This window comes from Ostrea edulis, chromosome 5, assembly GCF_947568905.1.
Source record: "Ostrea edulis chromosome 5, xbOstEdul1.1, whole genome shotgun sequence".
Taxonomy (NCBI): Eukaryota; Metazoa; Mollusca; class Bivalvia; order Ostreida; family Ostreidae; genus Ostrea; species Ostrea edulis.
In genome coordinates, this window is record NC_079168.1 from 29,394,129 (window position 1) to 29,419,257 (window position 25,129).

Below are 25,129 nucleotides of genomic sequence, written 5' to 3' on the forward strand. Positions count from 1 at the left end.
TTACATGCTCCATGGTCACAATCTATTAAGTGTTCTAAATGGAAAATATCCAAGAGCGACAATTAGTGAGGACTTGCACTGGTCGATACAATAGTTTCAGCAAGGCGAACGGAACCCTCGGTTTCCTGAGACGAAATCTCAACAGGTACAGGCAGGAAGTTGAGGCCAATGCCTACTACCAATTGGTTAAACCAGGATTGGAATATGCATCTACGGTGTGGGATTCTTACCATTCTACCCACATTAAGGACCTAGAGGCAGTACAATGGAGAGCTGCCATATTCGTCTACAGCGATTACAGAAACTGTAATCCAGGAAGTGAAACAGCAATGCTGGACAGGTTGAAGTAGGATTCCTTCCAAGCACGTCGCACTAAAAGCAGACTGATTATCTGCTTCAAAACAGAAATGAACTTAGTAGACCTCGACAGTGCCCAGTTTTACATCCCTGGATATGTCAGAACGCGTGATGGACACAGAATCTGGCAGCAGAGGACCCGCGAAGATGTCTTTCACCACTCTCTTTCGGTCCCAGATCCGTACGGCACTGGAATACCTAACCAGAAGACATCACCTCAACCTATTCTCTTTAGAGAAGTCTAGAGGCATAGCCTTCATCGACTTCTCTTCGCAAGCATTCATGTTTTGATTCTGGAAAACGTGTAAATGCCGGAGTCGGTGACGGTTTATGCTTCAACCGACGTTTCGACTCAGATGTGCCTGGATTTACGCAATAGACAATTTGTTTTCAAACATTTAACAGTAATGCTCAAAACTGTCACAAAGAAATCAACACTTACTTGCTTTTAATCCATTTTCAACATGTCCCCTGTCCCGGGTTTACGTTAACTGGTCTTGGGAGCTGTCACAATAGGGGACCAGTTAAGAGAAAAGCAGGCTGACGTAATCAGAGTTGTGATTTAAACCCGGGACAGGGGCATATTGAAAATGGATTAAAAGCAAGTAAGTGTTGATTTCCTTGTGACGGTTTTGTGCATTGCTGTTAAATGTTTGAAAACAAATTGTCTATTGCGTAAATACAGGCACATCTAAGTCGAAACGTCGGTTGAAGCATAAACCGTCACCGACTCCGGCATTTACACGTTTTCCAGAATCAAAACATGAATGCTTGCGAAGAGAAGTCGATGTAGGCTATGCCTCTCGACTTCTCTAAAGAGAATACATCTCAACCCAGTCGTTAGAGGATTTCCGAGCTAAATTAGATCAAAGGCCCTATAATAGGCACAATATGTGTATATACAATTTTAATAAAAGATTGGGGGAGGCAAACTGTTTTTAACTCGGTCGGAATTTAAAAACACGCCATGATGACTTCAACTCCAGAATGAAAGAAGTGCCCAATCTTATTCTCAAGAGTAAGCGAATCGTGCACTTGGCTAGAAGTTAAGAAGTTATACTACATCGTCATAATGGCTGACTTCCAATAATTTACAACCTTCAGTTCTGGGTTGTTGGGTACCATCTGGCGGAGTCCAACAGTGGGGTCGATTTACAATATCAAATATTGAACGCTTGTGTGGGTGCAACGTATCTTATAGACTGGTTATATCAACCTATCGTATACAACAAACTGACCATATCAAGATGTTGATTTAAAATATGTAATTATATTTATTTACTCTTCGGAATGATCGATACTTTTAACAAATTAGCAAATGACGAGTTTTTGGTGGGTTTTGTTTTGTTTTTGTTTTTAAGCTTTATTGTACTAAAGTTGTGTTCTGCTGCAGTCCGGGTGGTTTCTTTGCACCTGGAAATCTTCCTTTAGGCAATATATGAGCACAGCAATAAGCAATTGTATATGTACCAATCACGTGTAAACGAGCGATAACATAATATTTTGCGTCTTAAATTGCGTTCGAGTTTAACTAAGGGAAACAGCTATTGCACAACTCGGAAATGCATGTACGATATTCATTATCGTATATAGGAAGCCGAAGCGCTAGATAGCGAACTCCTTTTATTCCAGACAAGTGAATGCAAATTCCGATAGATCTGAACAGTTACCCCAAACAAGTGAAAATAAGTTAAATAAACTTTAATATTGATCAATTTTAATATCGAAGAATTTGCTTTAATACATTATTTTCAAGACTACACGTATTTATTGACCCTGGGTAGCCAGTTATCCGCCTTTTTACAGTAAAATACAATTGGAACATTTTGCTCGTTGATAACAGGACAACTTCCGGCTTCCTTGAAGTTGTAGTACATTAGTACCGCATCATCATAAGTATCGGCATATCCCCGCGGTAGTCTGTTGTCGACATTCATGGCGCCCGTACAGGGTCTATATCTAGGCGGTTTAGAGTTAGGCACCAAACATTCTGGAGAACAAGATCTGCCACAGTTGTCGAAGGCTGTCATGTAGACTTTGGAGGGTTTGTTATTGGTTGGGCGTCTGACGGCGATGTAAGTCATGGCGGAGTACAAAGGAGCTCTGTTGTCCATGATAGCATATTCCTCATAGAAGCCATAATAGTTGATGCCGTACGAGTTGATGGTGACCCTGAAGGCCCCGGATCCGTCCGTCGTGCAGTTTCTGTAACGTTTGGGATTACCAGGTTTCGTCACCTTGTCTATTTTCTTTATTCCTGGTAGTTGGTCGTATATGTCATTGTACTTTGAAACAAGAACCGTCCCATTTCGTACCGGATATGAGTTGTAGACTTCTTTTTTCGATCGAACATGAACCACTTTAACTGGAATATATCCCCATTCATTTGAATTGCTTGCACAATTCACTCTATATAGGTTTTGTACCGGGTGAGCTAGGAAGTACCCTAAGTTACGAGTAGAATGTGTGGAGAATGACCTTGATGGAGAAATTACAGCTTGTCGTTTTTTTCGTGTACTTTGTTGTGAATTAGAGATTGATGGTGAAAATGAAATATCATCAAAATAGTCATAATAGTCGAAACCTCCACCTCCATTTCCGCCCCCGGTATTTCCACCCCCTGTGTTACCACCCCCAGTATTTCCACCCCCGGTGTTTCCGCCTCCGGTATTTCCACCCCCTGTGTTACCGCCTCCAGTATTTCCACCTCCATTTCCACCGGTGCTGACAGATCTACAGGTATTCGCTGTACAGTCAAGTGCACCAGGCCTTGATAAAGAGGAACAGCTCGTGGTACACTCTGCTGGAGAGTTTTCATATGTAAAAAAATTCAACCATCGCTGATCGTACCCTTCTCGATTTCGCAATCGACGATTTTGGAATTCTAAGTTATCCATGAATCTGTTTGGGGCATGCAGTCCATCGGAATTTGTACCAGGATACACAAACCTTCTGCTTATACAGTTACCACCAGGACACTGAAATCTCCACCAGAGGTAGTCAATGAAACAGTGATGCATATAAAATATTGGGTCAAATGTAGCCCTCTCCACTTCCAACATCAGACCCCCCACGTATACGTGGCCTGTGTTATGAACGAATTCTAATTCCTCTCCGAATGCACGGACATTTCTTGTTCTAAACAGGTCTCTGATATCACGGTCGGATGTGATCCCAGATCCCAATCCAACATTTCTCACGAGTGATGATCCATCAACGACCCAATTAGCAAAGGGACCACTATCCACACGGCCACTGCTAGTTCCCAGAAACTGGGGTGTCCACAGGATAGAGCTTGTAGGGGTAGAAATTCGTGCATCCAATCTCCAGTCTAGGTAAGGTAGAGCTTGCAGACGTCCGCCACTAGCGTTAATCAGGGCTTCTTCGTATCTGTAACACACAATCGGATTGTACATTGTATATACAATGTGTTTTGTACGCAAGAGCTTGTTTTGCGTATGATCAGTTTTTAAATGGAGGCAAGCTTCTGACAAGTTGATGGTGCAGGGGTTTCAACAGTTTCTTAAAAGTTAGCATTAACACACTGATGCAGGTCATAGGTTAGAGACACGTGTATTTCATCTAAAAGCACCATAAGATCACTACTCACATGAGAAGAAATATTCTGTGCCATCCAGGGAAATTAACACCACCATGTGCCGAGCCGCCAACATTGGCTTGATGATACCTAGCTATTGTGTCGTAATTCCGAGGCTTAAAGACAAAAATATATGTAGAACTAAAACACAATTTACTTCATGAAAGGTGAAGATAACGAGCAGTGATCAATCTCATATCTCCTATAAGCAATACAAAATAGATAGTTGGGCAAACACGGATCCCTGGACACACCAGAGGTGGGATCAGATGCCTAGGAGGAATAAGCATCCCCTGTGTTCCGAGGCTTAAAGAAGATAATATCAGTTTAACTAAAACCCGATAACCTCTTGATCCCACATTTGAAGACATGGAAATTTCTGTATCGAGACTTATAGAGTCTTTTCTGAAATTAAGGCTAAAACGGGTGTTTCTAGAGGAAGAATTCGGTATGTCAAAAACAAACTTGCTGTATTTCCACCTTTTGTTCCTATTTTGGATTTACATCCCTTCCACTCAATTTCAACGCCACATCTCCAGATTTGGTCAAAATGGACCCAGAAATATATGAGGGACAAAAGGCAAAATTAATAGTATGTCATTCCGGTCACAAAACATTGTATTGATGACTATAGTGACACCTTCGTTGCAAATGAAATGTTTTCAGCTTAATTAGGTTACCTGAGAAAACGGAGGTGATTTATTGCAATTGGTTGTCGTCCGTTGTCGTGCGTTAACAATTGAACATTTTTAACTTCTTCTTGATATTTAACATTCCAATTCTTTTCAAATTTGGCATGAAGCATCATTAGGACAGGGGGACGTAAATTGTAACTCCTGCACCACTGTCATAAATTGACCAATTTTCAAAAACCCTCTTCTCTACAACCACACATGTGGAAAATAAACTAAATTCATAGTGATGTAGAGCAGGAAGAAATTGTAAATTTCATGATCCCCGGGGGTAGAGGTTCTGACCTCAGGGTGGGGTCCAAACTTGGTACATAGCGTTTATGTGTAAAACATTTAAATCGCATCTTTTTAGTGTTATTGATACTAAATTAAAACTAAATGGATATTCAGAAAGAGCAGGTAGTCCTTTACCAAAATTGTAAATTTAATTATCCCAGGGGTAGGAGTTTTGGTATCAGGGTGGAGCCAAAATTGTTAAATATTAAATGTGTGAACAATAGAAATTTTTAACTTCTTTATGACAACTACTATCTTAATTCTTTTCAAATTTAGTATGAAGCATCATTGGGATAAGGGGGCATAGATTGTAATTTCAGGACTCCTACACCTCTGGGACTACAGGGGGTTTCAATGAGTTTCAATATGATTTTTGAATGCATCGTCCGGTATGAATTGAAATGGAATGACACTTGACAGCGATGTGCAGTACTAAGTGAAATTGTGCGAGACACGTTTTTTTTTTTTTTTTTATAATTATATAAGGATTTTCTGCTAATGATTTTTTTTATATACATGGGAATGTTTGCAAAAGGGTATACTGTTGTAATATATTTTACATAGGAGAATGGCACTACATGAGTGTACAATATGGTCCATAGTCCCCTTGGTAATGTTTTACAGCTTTACATACATATATATATATTGATAGTGCTTGCATGTTATTATTGCAATTCCCCATTATGATAATACTAGAAAAGTATGTTAATAGTACATTATTTCACATGGTGTAGAATACTAGTATGTGATGCGTACTGTGTAGAATACTAGTATGTGATACGTACTGTGTAGAATACTAGTATGTGATACGTACTGTGTAGAATACTAGTATGTGATACGTACTGTGTAGAATACTAGTATGTGATACGTACTGTGTAGAATACTAGTATGTGATACGTACTGTGTAGAATACTAGTATGTGATATGTACTGTGTAGAATACTAGTATGTGATACGTACTGTGTAGAATACTAGTATGTGATACGTACTGTGTAGAATACTAGTATGTGATAAGTACTGTGTAGAATACTAGTATGTGATACGTACTGTGTAGAATACTAGTATGTGATACGTACTGTGTAGAATACTAGTATGTGATACGTACTGTGTAGAATACTAGTATGTGATACGTACTGTGTAGAATACTAGTATGTGATACGTACTGTGTAGAATACTAGTATGTGATACGTACGGTGTAGAATACTAGTATGTGATGCGTACTGTGTAGAATACTAGTATGTGATAAGTACTGTGTAGAATACTAGTATGTGATACGTACTGTGTAGAATACTAGTATGTGATACGTACTGTGTAGAATACTAGTATGTGATACGTACTGTGTAGAATACTAGTATGTGATAAGTACTGTGTAGAATACTAGTATGTGATACGTACTGTGTAGAATACTAGTATGTGATACGTACTGTGTAGAATACTAGTATGTGATACGTACTGTGTAGAATACTAGTATGTGATACGTACTGTGTAGAATACTAGTATGTGATACGTACTGTGTAGAATACTAGTATGTGATATGTACTGTGTAGAATACTAGTATGTGATACGTACTGTGTAGAATACTAGTATGTGATACGTACTGTGTAGAATACTAGTATGTGATACGTACTGTGTAGAATACTAGTATGTGATACGTACTGTGTAGAATACTAGTATGTGATACGTACTGTGTAGAATACTAGTATGTGATACGTACTGTGTAGAATACTAGTATGTGATACGTACTGTGTAGAATACTAGTATGTGATACGTACTGTGTAGAATACTAGTATGTGATACGTACTGTGTAGAATACTAGTATGTGATACGTACGGTGTAGAATACTAGTATGTGATGCGTACGGTGTAGAATACTAGTATGTGATAAGTACTGTGTAGAATACTAGTATGTGATACGTACTGTGTAGAATACTAGTATGTGATACGTACTGTGTAGAATACTAGTATGTGATACGTACTGTGTAGAATACTAGTATGTGATACGTACTGTGTAGAATACTAGTATGTGATAAGTACTGTGTAGAATACTAGTATGTGATACGTACTGTGTAGAATACTAGTATGTGATACGTACTGTGTAGAATACTAGTATGTGATACGTACTGTGTAGAATACTAGTATGTGATGCGTACTGTGTAGAATACTAGTATGTGATAAGTATTGTGTAGAATACTAGTATGTGATACGTACTGTGTAGAATACTAGTATGTGATACGTACTGTGTAGAATACTAGTATGTGATACGTGCTGTGTAGAATACTAGTATGTGATACGTACTGTGTAGAATACTAGTATGTGATACGTACTGCGGAGTTGGACTTGAGCGCCCTGACGGCCTGGTGGTATATGTTCCTCTGCTGGGGTGTCAAGGACCGGTACTCCTGCCGTCTCCGTCTGTTTACTTGCCGTTTCCTACGGTGCTTCAGAAACCGCACCAATAAACTACCGATATAGTCCAGCTCCGGCCGCGTCATATTTCTACACCGGACACCGACATCTACAATTCATTCTATACTGTAAACAGCGACATCTACAATTCATTCTATACTGTAAACACCGACATCTACAATTCATTCTATACTGTAAACACCGACATCTACAATTCATTCTATACTGTAAACGTAGAGATTGATGTGTGGAGGTTAGTCACGCTAAATACGCGATTACAAGAGATTCGTGTAAATTACCCCCACGCGTACTATTCCCGTAGGTATGCGATTTATCAATTGACGACACTGACATCGCAGAATTTAGCCTAACCCTAAGCTTGTGGTATCAACAATTCGCGTAATTAACAATACGCGGACTTTTCCACGTTTACAGCATTGCATTTGGAGTCCAAAGTTCTAAGCCTAAGGAGGAGAACGTTTGAACATAGACTTTTGACCGATTTTCTAGCAAACCGATGTGTTTATTGCCTACTAGATTATATTTGCGTTTAGTAATCTCACAACAAGCCAAATTACAGAATGTTTTTTCTCCGTTCTTTTTACCTTTAAGACAATAAAGTTTGCTGCAACATTTAGCTTAGTTCTCCGAAAGTTTGAGACTTAATTTATAGACAGTCCTGCTTGTAGCCTTTTATTGTTGATCTTTGGTATATTTAGTTTATTTTCTGTTTAACAATTTTTTTTAATGCATCTCTCTAGGCAGTTCTCACAAATACACAGGTCCTGTACTACACTGACCTTGAACAGTGACCTTGAAATGTCCGATTAATGTGCACGCTGGTGTTGATTGGTTGAGCCCCGTGCCACGCCCTTTAACCTTGAAATTGTATGGTTCTATGATCTGTTTGGATTGCTTGTTAGACAGTGACCATGATACACGTAATGGAGATGTATGGTATATCTGGTATGGCGTTAACCAGGGGACATGGGTTTTTAAAGTAATTCCTCCCTTTTGTGATGTCATAGGTTTTTGCAAAATCTTCATTTTTTTCATTAAAAAAATTGTGCATGATAGAAATATATCACATGGACGAATTTTATTTACTGGGTATTATAAAAAAAATCGGGTAAACAATTTGATATTGAAAAGGATTACATATATTTTCTATAAATTATCTTTATTTCAAAAATGTTGTTAAGGTCAAGAACTCATATCTGGTATTTATCTATTGTACAATTTAATTGATATCCACAATTAATTCGTATCATATATATTTATAAAGCAGCAATTTTTTTGAGACAGATGAAATTAAAATTTTGTCATTTTAACCAGTCCCCCCCCCCCCATGTAATTTAATCGTATTTAATGAAAATATGCGATTTTCTGATGCTGATATTAACTTTCGTTTTTGTCCGACACCTTTAAAAATCTGGCAACATATATATGTCTTCAGTTATTGATTAAAACAACCTTTATTAAGTGGAAATCTATACAAACTTTCTACTCTGAACCATTAATTTTGATAAGTCCAATGAGGGTGGAGCTATCTTAAGATTACACAAACGATGGATGAAAGGTGACAGGTGTTAATGAGCTGACCTGTCCACATATAACGCTGTAAACAAGTCGAGGACAGTTGCTCTGCCGGACGATCCTTGAAAAACGTCTTCTTGGAGAAGGTTTCGAAGCACTTCAACAGGCTGCCGGGTAGATTGGTAGACTGAACTTTGGCTTGTGCTTCTAGAGCGCAGAGTGTTAGCAGTACAATACAGATCTAGTGTAATGAAGACTTACATGTGAAACAATACATATCTAGTGCAATGAAGACTTACATGTGAAACAATACAGATCTAGTGTAATGAAGACTTACACGTGAAACAAAACATATCTAGTGCAATCAAGACTTACATGTGAAACAATACAGATCTAGTGTAATGAAGACTTACATGTGAAACAATACAGATCTAGTGTAATGAAGACTTACATGTGAAACAATACAGATCTAGTGTAATGAAGACTTACATGTGAAACAATACAATTTTTATTTTTTTTTTACAAAGACGTCTCAATTAATTAACAAGAAACACAATGAAGATCAATATTATATTCAAACTTAGATCAAATTTGGAAATTTGGGTATATTCATTTTCTTTACCTTTAACATAGGTCCACACATGTTGGTGGCATTTCAGAATAGAACGATACTGAGTGCTGTATGCTATACACATGTACAGTCTATATATTGATCTGAGGAAACTGAAAGGGCATACTATTGATATGGATAAGTTATATAATTACAAATTTCATTATCACGTAAAAGAAGCTCAAATATTAAACACAATACAAAATTAATTTTGTGATAAGTAGAATTTTATTTAGTACCGAGTTTTCCACTCAATATTTCAGAATTACCCACTTGGAACCTTCTTCATTAAACAGTTTATTAACATTATTTACCTGTCGGGAATTAACAATGTTTCCGGTCTTGGTGGTAAACATGCTAAAGGCTGGAGTCTCGTATTACAAACAAAATGACACATGTAACCAACCTGCAAAAACACTGACGCCTCTTCACGGAAACGCCAATGACCTACACCGTGACTGCAAAATTCAAAATGGACTTCAAGGTGTTTTACATGTGCACATTAATTACTTACTTCTATAAATGGCTTTGTTGTTAATTACTAAATAGCACCAACCTTCTGTAACGTGGGTTTTAGTTCAATGGGAATCCTATAAATTAATCGACAGGGGGTGCTTACTCCTCCTAGGCACCTGATCCCACCTCTGGTGTGTTCAGGGGTCCGTGTTTCCCCAACTATATATTTTGTATTGCTTATAGGAGTTATGAGATTGATCACTGTTCGTTATCTTCACCTTGCTAATTATTTTTCTTCCTTGGAATCGTCTATCCTCGGCGGGCCGTGTTCGATGTGTCTTATTTTTCATACACTGTATCATAAGAATGAGTACGTTTGGGTCGCCTTCATTATTTTGGGGTGTATCATTCTAAAAAAAAAAAAAAAAAGTGGAAAAAGAAACATTTTTTAGAAACATTTGTGTTTTTGTATACATCGGAAATAGATTCATGGTTATTGTACATACTCAAAAATAATCAACCCTCCCCCCCCCCCCCCCTGAAAATAATAAAATGAAATGTTGGAAGCAGTGTTCTTAGATCCAGAAATTAATAGAATCTGGGCATATATGGGTATATATGGGTATTATAGAACCCTGCAAATACAAGTCATTGCTCTAAAAAAAAAAACCCAGCAAAGTACTTCCCACAAAAAACCGGGCTCATATCAGATACTAACCGACTTTAAAAATACAGTAGTGGATACTTTTCTGTATTATCTTATTAATTTGATAAACAAATATATGTGGTATAAACTCTTTTATGATAAAAGTCTAATTGAGAAATAAAGATAGCGTTGTCGTGCATGTTGCAGAATAATCTCCGAGGTCGAGAAATGTTGTTTGAAATATAAAAGGCGAGAGATAGCCTCGGAATTTATAATTCGAACAACATTTTTCGACCTCGGAGTTTATCCTGCACCATCCACAACAAGAGACTCATGGGTCATATCGCTCACCTGAGTCACCTTGGCACATATCTAAAGCTTTTCCATATATATTCTCATGTAAAACTTTGGTCCCTATTGTGGCCTCAACCTACCTCTGGGGCCATGATTTTTTTTTTACAAACTTGAATCTGCACTATGTCAGGAAGCTTTCTTGTAAATGTAAATGTAAACGTCTTTGGCCCAATGGTTCTCGAGAAGAAGATTTTTAAACATTTTCTCTATTTATTTGTTTGTAAAACTTTGATCCCCTATTGTGGCCCCATCCTACCCATTGGGGTCATGATTATAGCAAACATAAATCTGCACTATGTCAGGAAGCTTTCATGTCAATTTGTACTTTCCAAACCCAGTATTTCTTCAGAAGAAAATTTTAAAAGGTTTTATCTATATATTCGCATGTAAAACTTTGATCCCTATTGTGGCCCCATCCTACCACAAGGGATAGTGATTTAACAAACTTGATTCTGCAATATGTCAGAAAGCTTTCATGTAAATTTATACTTTCGTAGCCCAGTGGTTCTTGAGAAGAAGATTTTTAAAGATTTTTCCTATTTATTCCCATGTAAAACTTTGATCCCATATTGTGGCCCATCCTACCATCGGAGGTCATGATTTGAAGAAACTTAAATTTGGCCTGTCAGGAAGCTTTCATGTAAATTTCAGCTTTTCTGACTTAGTGGTTCTTGAGAGGAAGATTTTTAAATGACCCCACCCTATTTTTGTGATTATCTCCCCTTCGCAAGGGGCATGGACCTTCATTTGAACAAACTTGGAAGCCCTTTTCCCAAGAATGCTTTTGGCCAAGTTTAGTTGAAATTGGCCCATTGGTTCTAGAGAGGAAGTCAAAAATGTGAAAAGTTTACAAACAGACGGACAGGCAATCAGGAAAGCTCACTTGAGCTTTCAGCTCAGGTGAGCTAAAAACAAGAATTCTACTACGACTCAGAAATATACAGCCGATCGTTTACCTATACAGCTACGAATTAGGTCATCGTGGCGTCCTGGCAGTTTCTGAAACGGACTCGGCCTACATTTCATTTTTTTGGCTAACGAAAAGGGTGAGATGATAGGGGTATACTAGATCTATTTTGAAGAGTATTTTGTTTGATGTTGACGGATTATATCAACTGCTTTGAAAACACGGTTCAAGAAACCTATACATATGTGGAAGAGGAAGAGGGGGGAGGTAACTTTTCTGTACATCGACATGTTTACATATGTGTATCGATCTCGGAATGCAGACAATAGAATTATATTGAATGACGAATGTTCTTCAGTAATTTTTGCAACATACATGTATAGTGATTAATTTTGATGATTTTCAGTTATCGACTTTATTGGTACAGTAGCAAACCACAGAGTGTAAGCGAGATATGTAATAAAGTTTCTCATAATCAGTTATTACAATGTATGTGTAAAGGTATATCGAAGAATAATGACCGCGGCATTCCTTTGATCTTTGCAATAACCTTGTTAGAATATCCACTGATTGTAAACGTCATTGTTATTCCCTTAGAGGCTATATGTGAAATGAAAATCAGGAGGCATGTGTCAGAATGTGGTTTTGGTCAGTAATACCGGGTATGTTCACCATTAGAGAGGATAAGAGTGCGTAGGCGAAGTGTCATTGACTGCCATACACTCCGAATGTTCCTTAATTAATTTGGGATAATGTTCTGCCAGTTTCCAACAATGCCCTACCAAGTTCATTCGTCTTACTTAGTTCATCCCTTAAGTGTTCTATCGGGTTTTAAAAGTCGAAAGCATAGCGGGCCAACCGAGAACGCTAATGCCTTCGTTTGAAGGAAATTTTGAAACGATCTTGCCGTGTGTTCGCGCGCATTATCTTATTGAAAAAATAATATAATGTCTTCTTAACAACTCAATTTTATGACAAACGGAATGATCTCAGCCTTTCCATCGCCAGCTTACCATACTATATCCTTTATGGTAGTTCTGAGTATTCATATAACTTGAATTGCAAAATCATTTCTTATGTTCATAACTACATTAAATCTTCTAATTTCAGATGTAAATATTATTCTTTATCTACTATTCAATTCTTTAAATTCCTTCCATGCGTACCAACACAGAATAAACCACAACAGTGGCAACATTTTACATCTATTATTTTTATGCACTCGTCATTAGACGGGACGAATCATGTTATGGCGCTGTCCGTGCGTCTGTCCGACTTGCTGGCTGTCCGTCCGTTCGGGGTAATGTTTTTCGGACTTTTTTTCCGTAACGGATACATGTGCAACTTTGAAATTTGGTCACAATATCTCCCTCAATAATTGAAAGAGTGAGTTTGCATTTTAGCTGCATTGGTCCATCTTTGACCTACTTTATGGCTATAAGTAGGTCAAACAGTTTTCCGGACTTTTTTGTCGTTACAGATACAGATATTGCCCTGAAATTCACACATAAGCTTCCTTTCAGAGGAATTCAGTTTGCATTTCAGCTGGATCGGTCTGTCCGTCAATGACTACATTAGGACTAAAAGTAGATCAAACCATTTTCCAGGCTTTTTTCATTACGGATACAGATATTGCCCTGATAGTCAGTCATAGGCTTCCTCTCAGAGGAATACAAGTTCAGTTTGCATTTTAGTTGGATTGGTCAATCCATGACCTACTGTTTGGAAAAAATAGGTCAAACAGTTTTCCGGACTTTTTTCATTACCGATACAGATATTGCCCTGAAATTTAGTCAAAGGCTTCCTCTCAGAGGAATACAAGTTCAGTTTGCATTTCAGCTTGATTGGTCCATCCGTTACCTACTTTTGGGCTAAAAATGTCAGTTTTCCAGGCTTTTTTATCATTACGGATACAGATATTGCTCTGATATTTACTTAAAGGCTTCCTCTCTAAGGAAGACAAGTGCAGTTAACATTTCAGCTAGATTGGCACACTTTGACCAACAGTACTTTAGAGGTAGAAGATATTTTTGGTATGGTCACAGGTATTGCTCTGAAATTTAGTCACAACCTATCTTTCAGAGAAATGCATAATCAGTTCACATTTCAACTGAATTGGTGCAGCATGACCTACTTTAGGGCTAAAAGTAGATCAAATGGACTTTTTATCATCATAGATAGATATTGCACCGATATTTTGTCACAACCTCATTCTCAGAGAAATACATAATCAGTTCACATGTCAGATGGATTAGTGCACCATGACCTACTTTAAGGCTTTTCTATTCAGAATGTATGTTGTATCAATTCAGAGTGTACAATATGCTTCCAGGTTGAATTCCACTGTCTGACGGGCGTATATTGTACCATTTGTGGTACTCTTTTTGATTGTTTATTCATTTTCTTCCAACGGACTTGATTGATCTATATTATAGTATGTATGTAAATGTGTGACTGTAGGTGGAGGGTTTTGTAAGTGTACAGAAATGTACACTTGTATGTGTAGAACATGTTGATCTATAAAAATCATTTCATAGCCAAATTCAGCAAAACCCTTATTAATTATTAATTAATTATCTCCCTTGATTGATCACTGTCGTTATCTTCACCTTTCCCTCACAGTAGATGATGTGATACATTTCGTTTTGGATGGATCTCCCTAAAGCGGTGTAGTAAGGTTTTGCACTGCCATCTTTCCGGAGAGGCTTGTCATTCCTCTTGGGTCTGATAGGATTGTATCCTTCATGGTGACTTCATATCGCAGATTACCTTGTTGAATGAAAGCTGCAACAGCACCTGTCACTAAGGACACTTGTAACACTACCAGTTCTTCAATGTCTGGTGCTCGGAGCCTCCATCTCTTCCTCGTAATCTGGCTGAACGGCTGCCTCGGGTTGAGAATGCTACCCTATCCTCTCTGCCAGTCTTCCTTCTTGTTACCTTCCGTGCGTTCGACAGCGACTCGAGGACAAGTACTCGGGCATGAGTTGCAGCCACACGTCCCCATTCAATGCTTTGGACCAATCTAGAATAGCTCTCAGGATCCATAAATAAACAATGCGTCATATGGATATGTTCTACCACACTGGACAGCCGTGGGCTCGTATTCTAGCATCCGACTTCTGACACCAGTTTGTAAGTTACCCAAGGATAGGTTGGTTAGTTGTATATTTAGTCCAGTCATTCTACGCCAGATTGTGCTGAACCTAGAACTAATTGCAACAGAAATGTTTTTATGTTCTTTGGATAGCTTACAGTGTCCTTTATGCTATATTAAAAATCGCCATCAATTGAAATTTGCATTATATAGATTTTTGGGGTAAAAATCACGGATTTTGAAGAAAAATCGCAAAAAACTGGAAATCATAGATACAAAGCTTTAGTCTGAAAAATAGGCCATTTTAGTTATTTGAAAACTAAATACTGCATCATAAGGAACAGAAATTTAATTTCTAGTACCATACATACGTATTTTATGGGACAAAAACGTCATTTTTGGTGAAAATTAGACAGAAATGTGATTTCCAACAGCTAAGATTGATAATTAACTCTCATAAACATGGCAAAGCAAGTTCTATTTTGTAAGCCTCTTAGATAATTGTTTAACGTCCCTCGAGAATTTTTCACTTATATGGAGACGTCACCATTGGAAGGGCTGCAAAATTTAGGCCTATGGTCGGCTCTTACGGCCTATGAGCAAGGAGGGGTCTTTATCGTGGCACACCTGCTGTGACACGGGGCCTCGATTTTTGAAGTCTCATCCGAAGGTTCTCCCCATTTAGTCCCCTCTTACAACAAGCAAGAGATACTGAGGATCTATTCTAACCCGGACCCCCACGGGGCCTGCTGATCTGAAAACAAACAGATAGAAAGCTTTCACTGTGACGTATGTACATTTTTATCAAACATAACAAGCCTGATGTTAAGAGTGTCCTGTTGGTCTTTTTCTTGACCTTCCACTGTAGTCTTCATTTTCTATTTCATTTAAATCTGTGTTACATGTACCAAGTAGGTCTATTTAGATTTAAACCAACAACTCAACTTTATGAAAGGTGAAGATAACGAACAGTGATCAATTTAATAACGCCTATAAAGCAATACAAAATAGAGGGTTGGGCAAACATCGACCCTTGAACACACCAGAGATGGGATCAGTTGACAAATGGAATGATTTCATCTTCTCCATTGTCAAATTTCCATATTTATGCAGAATATTCCATTATGATATCCATATGGTGTTTATATCACTCAACGGATTCGATACGCAAGAGGTTGTTCTGGTATGATTTCAAAATTTAAAACACTTCAAAATTATACAATATCACAGAACTTGGGTCGAAAACGAAACGGGGGTTGTACAAACGCGGTAAGGATTTGGTTGTATGTTGTTTAATGCCCCTCTTGTGAATTTTTCACTCATATTGAGACGTCACTATTACCGGTGAAGGGCTACAAAATTTAGGCCTGTGCTGGGCGCTTATGGGCTTTAAGCAGGGAGGGGTCTTTATCGTACCACACCTACTGTGACAGGTTTTTGCGGTCTCATCCGAAGGACGACGACGACGGTGAAGATTTGAAGTGCAGACTGCCCATTAGGAGCCCTGCTACACTAGGTTTGTTGCGGCGAGGCGATGATGGTGGTCGACCCTCGGAACCCCAGGGAACGGGTCTTCTTGAAGATCCGGGGATGGTAGGGTCCTCCAGAAGATGGAGGATGTGTCCATCTCGTCTTCCTCCAGTCGATCGTCCACGGATCCCCACAGTATAGTCGGGGAACCGTCCCAATCAAGCAAGGGGTACATGTACTGGGGACCTATTATAATCTGGATAATTCTCAAAGTCAAATAGTGGATAATTCTGGCTGGTAGGGTGCTTGTAAAGCGTTGGAAAACTAGACAAAAACACAGTCCTTTAAACCATATGTAATCTAGTTAGTGAAATGGATAAAACGTTTATAATGTAACAGGAAGGGAGAAAATGCAACGGACCAGACCGGGATTGGAACCCGGGGCCCCTGAATCTCTAGTCATGTGCTCTACCAACTGAGCTAACTGGCCAATGGCAATCGACTTCGGCTGACCGCTACAATAATCATAAATCAAACCAGTCAGGAAATCTATGAGCAAAATACTGAACATGTACTATACAGCGATATTTTACAAGCTACATGTACATCTTCCGTGGACTTTGACAAAGACGTGCTAGTTCATTCTTATGTACAGGTAATACATGACTTGGATGGGCTCGTCGAAAACAAAACCGGGTGTTGTTAAATCGCGGCGAAGAAAACGGAACAGAAATCTGAAAGAAAATGTAATTATGTGAAGGTAATGCTGAATTATATTTGAATAAAAAAATGTTTATTATTTCGATGCAGCACTCAAAACTGATATTTTAAACAAGGTATTTAGATTAGAGTTCATTTTACCTGTGTTCTAATCACACGATGCGAATTTACGAAGACGCCTACTTGTGTAGTAACCTGTGAAAAACAAAAAGTACGCAATTGCAAGGCTTTAGGAATTGAAAACAATAAATTAACTCTCGTCCTACGCACGGTGTCCTTGTTATCCCAGGAATTGGTTAGCAAAACGAACTACATTTTAATGGTTTGAAGAGGAAAGACCATGACACAGAAAAAAAGGATTCCGTAAATATTATTTATTGACAGGAGAAAGGATGATTTCCACTGTGGAAGACAGAAAGGGGAGCGCCATATGCTCTCGACCTAAATATTTCAACCCTAGAAGAATAAAGTATGCATGGATATGTGTTTTATTACTTGATAGAGCTAGGGCGAAGCCCTCTCACGGCCCGAAGGGCGGAGATCACCCTATAGGTAACACGTATATACACGTTTAAAAGGAAACTATGGAAAACTAATAAAAAATAAAATCCTATGCTTAGATCTATATAGATCTATGGAACTTGAAACTTTTGATCACGAGGACATTTTGAATCTCGTCTACCCAAGTTCCCGTCGTTCTGAGGTGTTACATAAAATCAATAATGTTTAAAAACATGTAGACATAACCATATTTTGTCAACCATAAAATCACTTTTCGATTGTGTCGAGTTTCAAATAGTTGTAGATTTGCTTAACATCTACATTAAATATGACATCACAATTCAATTTTTACAGCATTGTGCTATATATTTCCCGCGTTCAATATATAGGCGGATCAAATGTCTAAAGTTGTGCAACATAATTATATAGGGCTCATGGTGGGTGTAACCGGTCAACAGGGGATGCTTACTCCTCCTAGACACCTGATTCCACCTCTGGTATATCCAGGGGTTCGTGTTTGCCCAACTCTATATTTTGTATTGCTTATGGCCTATAGAAGTTATGAGATTGATCAATGCTCGTTATCTTCACCTTTCATTAAGATGCTTTGACAAAGCTCTGTCCGTACACGTCCGGATAATTTCGGAATTTTATCTTATTATGTATAATTATGAATACTAATGTGTATGTGCGTGTGCGTGCGTGCGTGCGTGCATATGTGGTCTTCGACAGAGAAAATACACTTGTGTGGCAGTCAGCCGGGTTCGATCGCCGTTGGTCAGATAGTTCAGTTGGTAGAACTGACTGACTATCTTGATATTCAGGGGCCTAGGTTCAAATCTTGGTCTCGTCCGTTGCATTTTCTCCTTTCCTGTTGCAGTTGGTGCCGTTGACCCCCCCCCCCCCCCTGCACTACACTGACGTTGTCCTACCAGGGGCAATAAAAAAAAATCTGGCCCGATTGTGTGTCTTCGAGAGCGAAGACAAAATTATAATTTAAAAGGAGTGAGGAATGTAGTAGTTAGGGCTATACGGACCGTGGGTATCAGACTGGATAGCTCAGTTGGTAGAGCACCTGACTAGATATTCAGGGGGCCAAGGTTCGAATCCCTGTCTGGTCCGTTGCGTTTTCTCCCTTCCTGTTACACTTGAACAATTTGCTTTAAAATTAGGTGTTCGGTCTTGACTTGCATTATGTCGGAACCCACGGGTTTTCTCTCAATGTAACTGGGAGAAAACCCGTGGGTTCCGATGCTCGCATTCTTACAACACTAACCTTATATAGCGAACTACGGTAGTGGGTCTATGAGAATATAAGTTTGAAAAATCTCAGGACCGAACGTGTACAGCGCGGTGGGCGGTAAATCTAGTACTGCCGACTCCCGATGGTCCCGGATTGCGATGTTTTAAAGATAATATTAAAACCAGCCAACAGAATTACTTCATACTTCTCGGGAACAATCTTTATGTCCAAATTGATTCGCACAATTAAAAAAAACCCAATAATAATAAGTATAAATTCTTAAACTTGAAATGTCACCTACTCAAAAGCAGTAAATCTAGTACTGTGTTATAAATACAAAAACCGAAAACGGACACCGATACAGGTACGGTTAACAAACATAGCTCATAACACAATTAATATGATCCAAAGAAAATTACCATTATAACGGAAACAAATTACTTTTAAAAATTAATAAAATTTACCATTATTAGGCATTCTTTGTGTTTCTAAATTATGGCAGAACTCTAAGCCACATAAATTGTGTTTTCCCCGATTCTACGACGTGGACGTAGTTCTACCGCAGAGCCCTCATTACAAATTAAATTTAATTTGATGAATTTTAATTACAAATTTATTACTAATTGTCTTGACGAAATATTCTATTTTACATATTGTTCTATTTGTTATGGTTTTTTTAGTCAAAAATACTAAACCATATGTTCTATTTTGGTTCAATGTACGTTTATTTATCGCAAAAAATAATTCTATTAAAGAATAAAAATAAAAGATACGGTATCTAATTCTTTTTTATAATAACAGAAAATATTCAAAATGTATATGATTTTGTTGATATATGATTTTTAACAATGTTTTGATTATTTAATTAACAGATATATAACAAATTCTGAGCCTTAATATGTGTAAATTTTAATCATTAGAAAATCAAGATAATAATAATAATAAATTCTTTTATTTAGACAGGATAGACCAATTAGTACAAATGACTAGTTTACATTGTGGTCCTGTATAAAACATATTCACAGACAGATAAATGAGAGAATAGAAAAGTAGATATTAACATAATATAAAATATATACATAAAATATACACACGATATCACTGGGGGGGGGGGGGGGGAACAAAAAAAAAACCCCAACATATACATCATATCTATATATCACTTATTTGAGTAATAATGCTGCAAATATGCTGATTTAAAAGAGGTAATAGAACTACAGCATCTGACAGACTCAGGCAACTGATTCCATAAAATTGTGGAGGATACCTTAAAAGACCGTTTATAATATTCAGTTCGAACTTTTGGTAAATATAAAATGTCACTATCGCTACTTTTTGAAATTGTTCTGGAACTATTAAACTTGGCTGACAGAACTAACAGATAAATTAATTTTTTTTATGTACATGTAAAATTGGTCCTTCAAAATTCTTATTAGATATTGTTTTGCTGGGGAAGAAAGAAAATTCAAATTTAGAAAATATAATAAAAACATTTGATTTTAGATACAAATATATAATATTTTTAAATAATAGATTTTCTCTTAAATAATAGAACACCCCTTGGAATTTCGAAATGTCTTTTTTTTTTATTGATTTGGCCCCATTAACACCCCCCCCCCCCCGAAAAAATTATTACACCTAGGATTTCTTATTCAAAATTTATAGGCAATGCGGTTTGCCTCGCATCAGATGGTAATTAAACTAATTTGCTATGTAAAGGTTTTCACTTTCATCCGAAGTGGAAAATTTGTTATAAATGACCACTTTTGAGGAGGCAACATTTCAAGTTTAAGAATTTATCTATATATCATTGGGGTTTTTTATTGTGTGGATCAATTTGGACATAAAGATTGTTCCCGAGAAGAATGAAGTTATTCTGTTGGTCGGTTTTGATATTATCTATAAACAATCCAGGACCATCGGGAGTCAGGAGTCGGCAGTATACTATATAGGCCTACATGTATATTTTGGAATCATTAAAACTGTGAAAAAGAAGAAATACTTCTAGTAAAACATAAAGATTTATTCAACATCGTTTTTTCTTTTGAAATTATGTTTTTAAGTACATGTATCTTTTTAAATCATGCATTGAATGAAAAGTGACCGTTTTCGGTTTTTGTATTTATAACAAAGTACTAGATTTACCGCTTTTGAGTAGGTGACATTTCAAGTTTAAGAATTTATACTTATTGTTATTGGGTTTTTTTTTTTAATTGTGTGAATCAATTTGGACATAAAGATTGTTCCCGAGATGTATGAAGTAATTCTGTTGGCCGGTTTTAATATTATCTTTAAAACATCGCAATCCGGGACTATCGGGAATCGGCAGTACTAGATTTACCGCCCACCCGCCGCCATGTTTATTTATATTTTTCTCTCTCTCTCTCTCTGCAATTTAAAACCATTTCCGGAAGAACTCTAATACCCGAATTACTTTTAATCTAGAAACATGTGTTTAACATTTCCTAAAAGCTCTACTTTCTGTTTGTTTGATATGATATCATGATATCACACATATATAATTTTATTATGTATACATATATTTTTTTCAGAATCTATAAATGCGGAAGAAAAAACAACAAACAAGGGGGCGTATTTCAGTGTAAGATGACAAACTCCGGAGCGGACATAGCCACTATTCTAAAAGAGCAAGATATAGGTAAGATTAATACTCTCTCTCTCTCGTTCGTTCTTTCTCTCGTTTTTCGAATCGTGTTTAGTGAGGATGTAAACACAATCAGTGGCGGACTCACGGGGTTGCAGCCCCCAACGTACATAGAACATTTTTAGAGAGTGGTCCGCTTTGCCTTTTAGGACTCAACAAATCCCCTCCCATTTGAACATTTTCTGGATCCGCTAACTTCACTTTAGATTGCGAAGGCAAAAAAAAAGTACCATCTTTTTTAAAAGTAGCTATGTGATATTAAATTTATAAAGTTTATCCAATGCCCTCTTTCGAATTGTGAAAAGCATGTTTTTAAGAGAATTGCAGTATGGACATGTTCCCACGCCACTTGCCCCCACTAATATTTTCAAATTCTGTAGGTTACATTTGGGTATGTAACTTTGCACTGCTGTCCTCAGAACGCAGGTCAAAAGATTAAAAATTGTCCTCACTTAACACGTTTCTCTCTCTCTCTCTCTCTCTCTCTCTCTCTCTCTCTCTCTCTCTCTCTCTCTCTCTCTCCTACCAAACCTTCTAAGTGAGGACGTCCTCACAATGTTTAGAAGAGAATACACACATATATTATTCTGAAGGCAAATGTTAGGTATAGCTATAGGAATACCTATAAAAGTTTATCTAATACTCTCTTTCGAATCATGAAAAAAGGTTTTCGAGAGAGAATATTAGTAAGGACATGTCCTCATACCTGTCCTCACTAAGCTAATATTTTGTATCTACATCTTTCACATGCTGTAAGTCACATTTATGAGGACGTAATTGTGAGGACATTTGGGGGAGGGGGGGTTGTCCTCAGTGCAATTCTTTCCTCAAAACTTCTGTCCATTACTTGCAATTTGTCCTCACTTTACACGTTTTACTGCCCCCCCCCCCCTCTCTATCTCTCTCAATATCAAATTCATAACAGGGCTGACGGTGGGAGTGTCACTGTTTCTCCTTGTTAGCTATCTGTTCATGGCCTACTTCATTTACCGATCGTGGAAAAGCAGAGCCAGGCCCCTGCCAACTCCCCGAGATCCGCTGCTGTGACTGTTGAAGCTCATCACTACACCGTACATAACTTTCATTTCATTAGAGACTTCACACCTTAATGTGATTTCATTTTTCGTTGATTTTTCTGGATTACCCATGAAAGCATCGTCGGATACCCATGGCTGATCTCGTCTTTTACTCATCAAAAAACGAGATCACCCGTGGGTATCCGACGATGCCATGAAAGCCACATGGCTTATTTCCAATAGATTTCTTCTAAAAATGACACACACAATATATTATGATAACTAAAAGAGTGATTATTGGGAAGACGAAAAGGGATAAAGATAAATGTGTTATAAAGAAAACATCGCAAAAAAAGGCGTCCCTGAAATCGCCCGAAAAAAAACGTTAACCATCCGAACGGAACAACATGCAATAATAAAATTGCAACCTTGTCAATGTTGTTCATGCTAGAAGGTTATGTGAATTTTTGGTTGAATGTTTTGAATTGCGCAAGAAAAGTAGAGTGCTATAATTATATTATTAATATTATATATGCAATACTAAATTGCATACATACAGTTTAATATGTCACATGTACATGTGGGGTATGTATGTGTGTGTATGTATATATATATATATATATATATATATATATATATATATATATATATACATTCTATGTTGAAGAGAGAAATATGTTTTTTAATGGTATATACAAGCTCAACAAAATTTTCATCTATCTAACAAAAAAGGACAAATTTACTTGGTTGATGATTAATGAAGACAAACCAGTAATTGTCAAATTGAGTGAATATTTAGTGCAAACTTTCGGAAAAAGAAATGATGCTTTAAAACTGCAAAAATCATTATAGTTTATTATTCATATATTGGTATAATACTGATACTGTCCATTTACTTGTATATATACATGATTAGCAATTCATATATGTATGTACTTGTTTCCCCAACATGCTGCATCCACATGCAGTTTGCAGTCTATGTAACCTGTAGTTAGTGTTGTAAACTTTCTTTCTTTTTTGAATTTCCTTCTTTATAAACTGTCTTACTGTTATGCCCTCTGGGCCCAAAATTGGAATAAACTTATCTTACCTATATGAACTGTTTGTACTTGGTTTATTATCATATATCTCATATTGTTTAACGTGATTGTATGCCAACATGTTTGGTGAATCAATAAATTGAATTGAATATATTCATAACATGGGACAAACCATCTTCGCTAGCCAAGGATTTACGATCCGCTCCGCTTCTCTACAATTGGACCTTGTAGAGAAGCGGGTCGGGTCGTAAATCCTTGGTTAGCGAAGATGGGGGGAAACCTACAGAGGCGAAAAACGATGGAAGTTACAGGGAATAATCGGAATACATTGTATATCCAAATCGTTGATTTACAAGCGACATACAAATTTTTCTGCATTATCACCAGATATTAACGAGTCCGGGAATACAAATTCACCTCAGTCTGCTCTCACAGTAGAGTGAATGGAGACATTTCTGATGATGTGTTAGACTTGGGAGATGCTGCATACAAGAAATGGGAAACGACCATTATGTAATGAAATTACGAAATCTGATATATATACATGTATATATATATATCTCAACTGATTTGATACGGAAGAGCTTGTTCTGCTTATGTTATGGCCAGTTTTTAAATCATAGCAGGCTCACTAACAAGTTGATGGTGCAGGGGTTCCAAACGTCTCGTTTAAAGTCAGCATTTCGCAAATTCTATGGTCGTTATAACGATCTAGTTTTCCAATACAACCTATCATTGGGTCAAATGTTGTCTGATGTGTTTCATACCGATTGTGTTAGACCGTTCTTGGCACACTGATTTTGAATGGTGTCCATTTCAAAGTTTTATGGTTTAATTTAACAGCTGATTATCTTTATCAAAAACAGCTGTCTACTCCTGTTCTATTTTGCTGAAACAATATTTTCACAAAAATCAATTAACAAAATGAAGAAGAAATGTTTCTAAAACATATATGTATGTCCCATTGTCCCAAATTACTACATAGTACATGTGAAGAAAACTAATGTGACTTTTCACATTCTGACCTAAAATGCACAATGTGATCTAGGTCATTTACTCATCAGGACAGATAAGAACTGATCTGTCCTTAGTTATTGGCCAAACAATATCTGGAATGTTAGTAAAAAGCTCCATGATTTTTGCCACAAATACAAATAGGAGCTATCTGCTACTACGGCCAACCTGCCTGTCGATGTTTGATGGCCATCAGTTGAATTGTTCTCTAGCTATTGTTTGAACATTTGGTGTGTGCATTTTGATTTTTAGGGATTAGAAGATCAAAGGTGACTGGACTTTGTACTAGAATATCATTGTACCGAGTTCTGACCAGCCCGCATGAGAAGTTTGACAACTGTCATGTTACGGTTTTCTAGATAGTAGATATTTGGTCAGACAATACATATTCACCTACAGAAGCACAATGCAAAATACCCCTCTTCTTCAAATGAAGGAAAACCATGACTTTCTCCATTGAAACAATAGTAAAAGTCAGTGAGGGATGGGTATGTGACAGCACGAGGACAGCTATTGATTTGCTATGT

The 25,129-nt window shown here is 37.4% G+C and overlaps 1 protein-coding gene across 1 annotated transcript; it reads right to left on the reverse strand.

The window, feature by feature from the left end:
- Positions 1-2,094: 2,094 nt before the first annotated feature.
- LOC125651231 (uncharacterized) lies at positions 2,095-9,829 on the reverse strand. Its single transcript, XM_056166039.1, has 6 exons — positions 9,788-9,829; positions 8,930-9,104; positions 7,246-7,436; positions 3,968-4,071; positions 3,047-3,747; positions 2,095-2,977 (listed from the first exon to the last, which is right to left on the reverse strand). The coding sequence occupies exons 1-6, from the start codon at positions 9,827-9,829 to the stop codon at positions 2,115-2,117; spliced, it is 2,076 nt and encodes a 691-aa protein (XP_056022014.1). The 3' UTR covers positions 2,095-2,114.
- Positions 9,830-25,129: the final 15,300 nt, after the last annotated feature.

What these genes read in the sequence shown, in the direction of transcription:
- LOC125651231 (XM_056166039.1), bottom strand. Translation starts at nt 9,829, where the DNA reads ATGTTTACCACCAAGACCGGAAACATTGTTAATTCCCGACAG. An exon ending in ACAGCGTTATATGTGGACAG is followed by an intron (nt 7,437 to 8,929) that starts GTCAGCTCATTA and finishes AATGAATTGTAG; the next exon opens with ATGTCGGTGTCCGGTGTAGA. An exon ending in AGGTGGAAATACTGGAGGCG is followed by an intron (nt 2,978 to 3,046) that starts GTAACACAGGGG and finishes GTGGTAACACAG; the next exon opens with GGGGTGGAAATACCGGGGGC.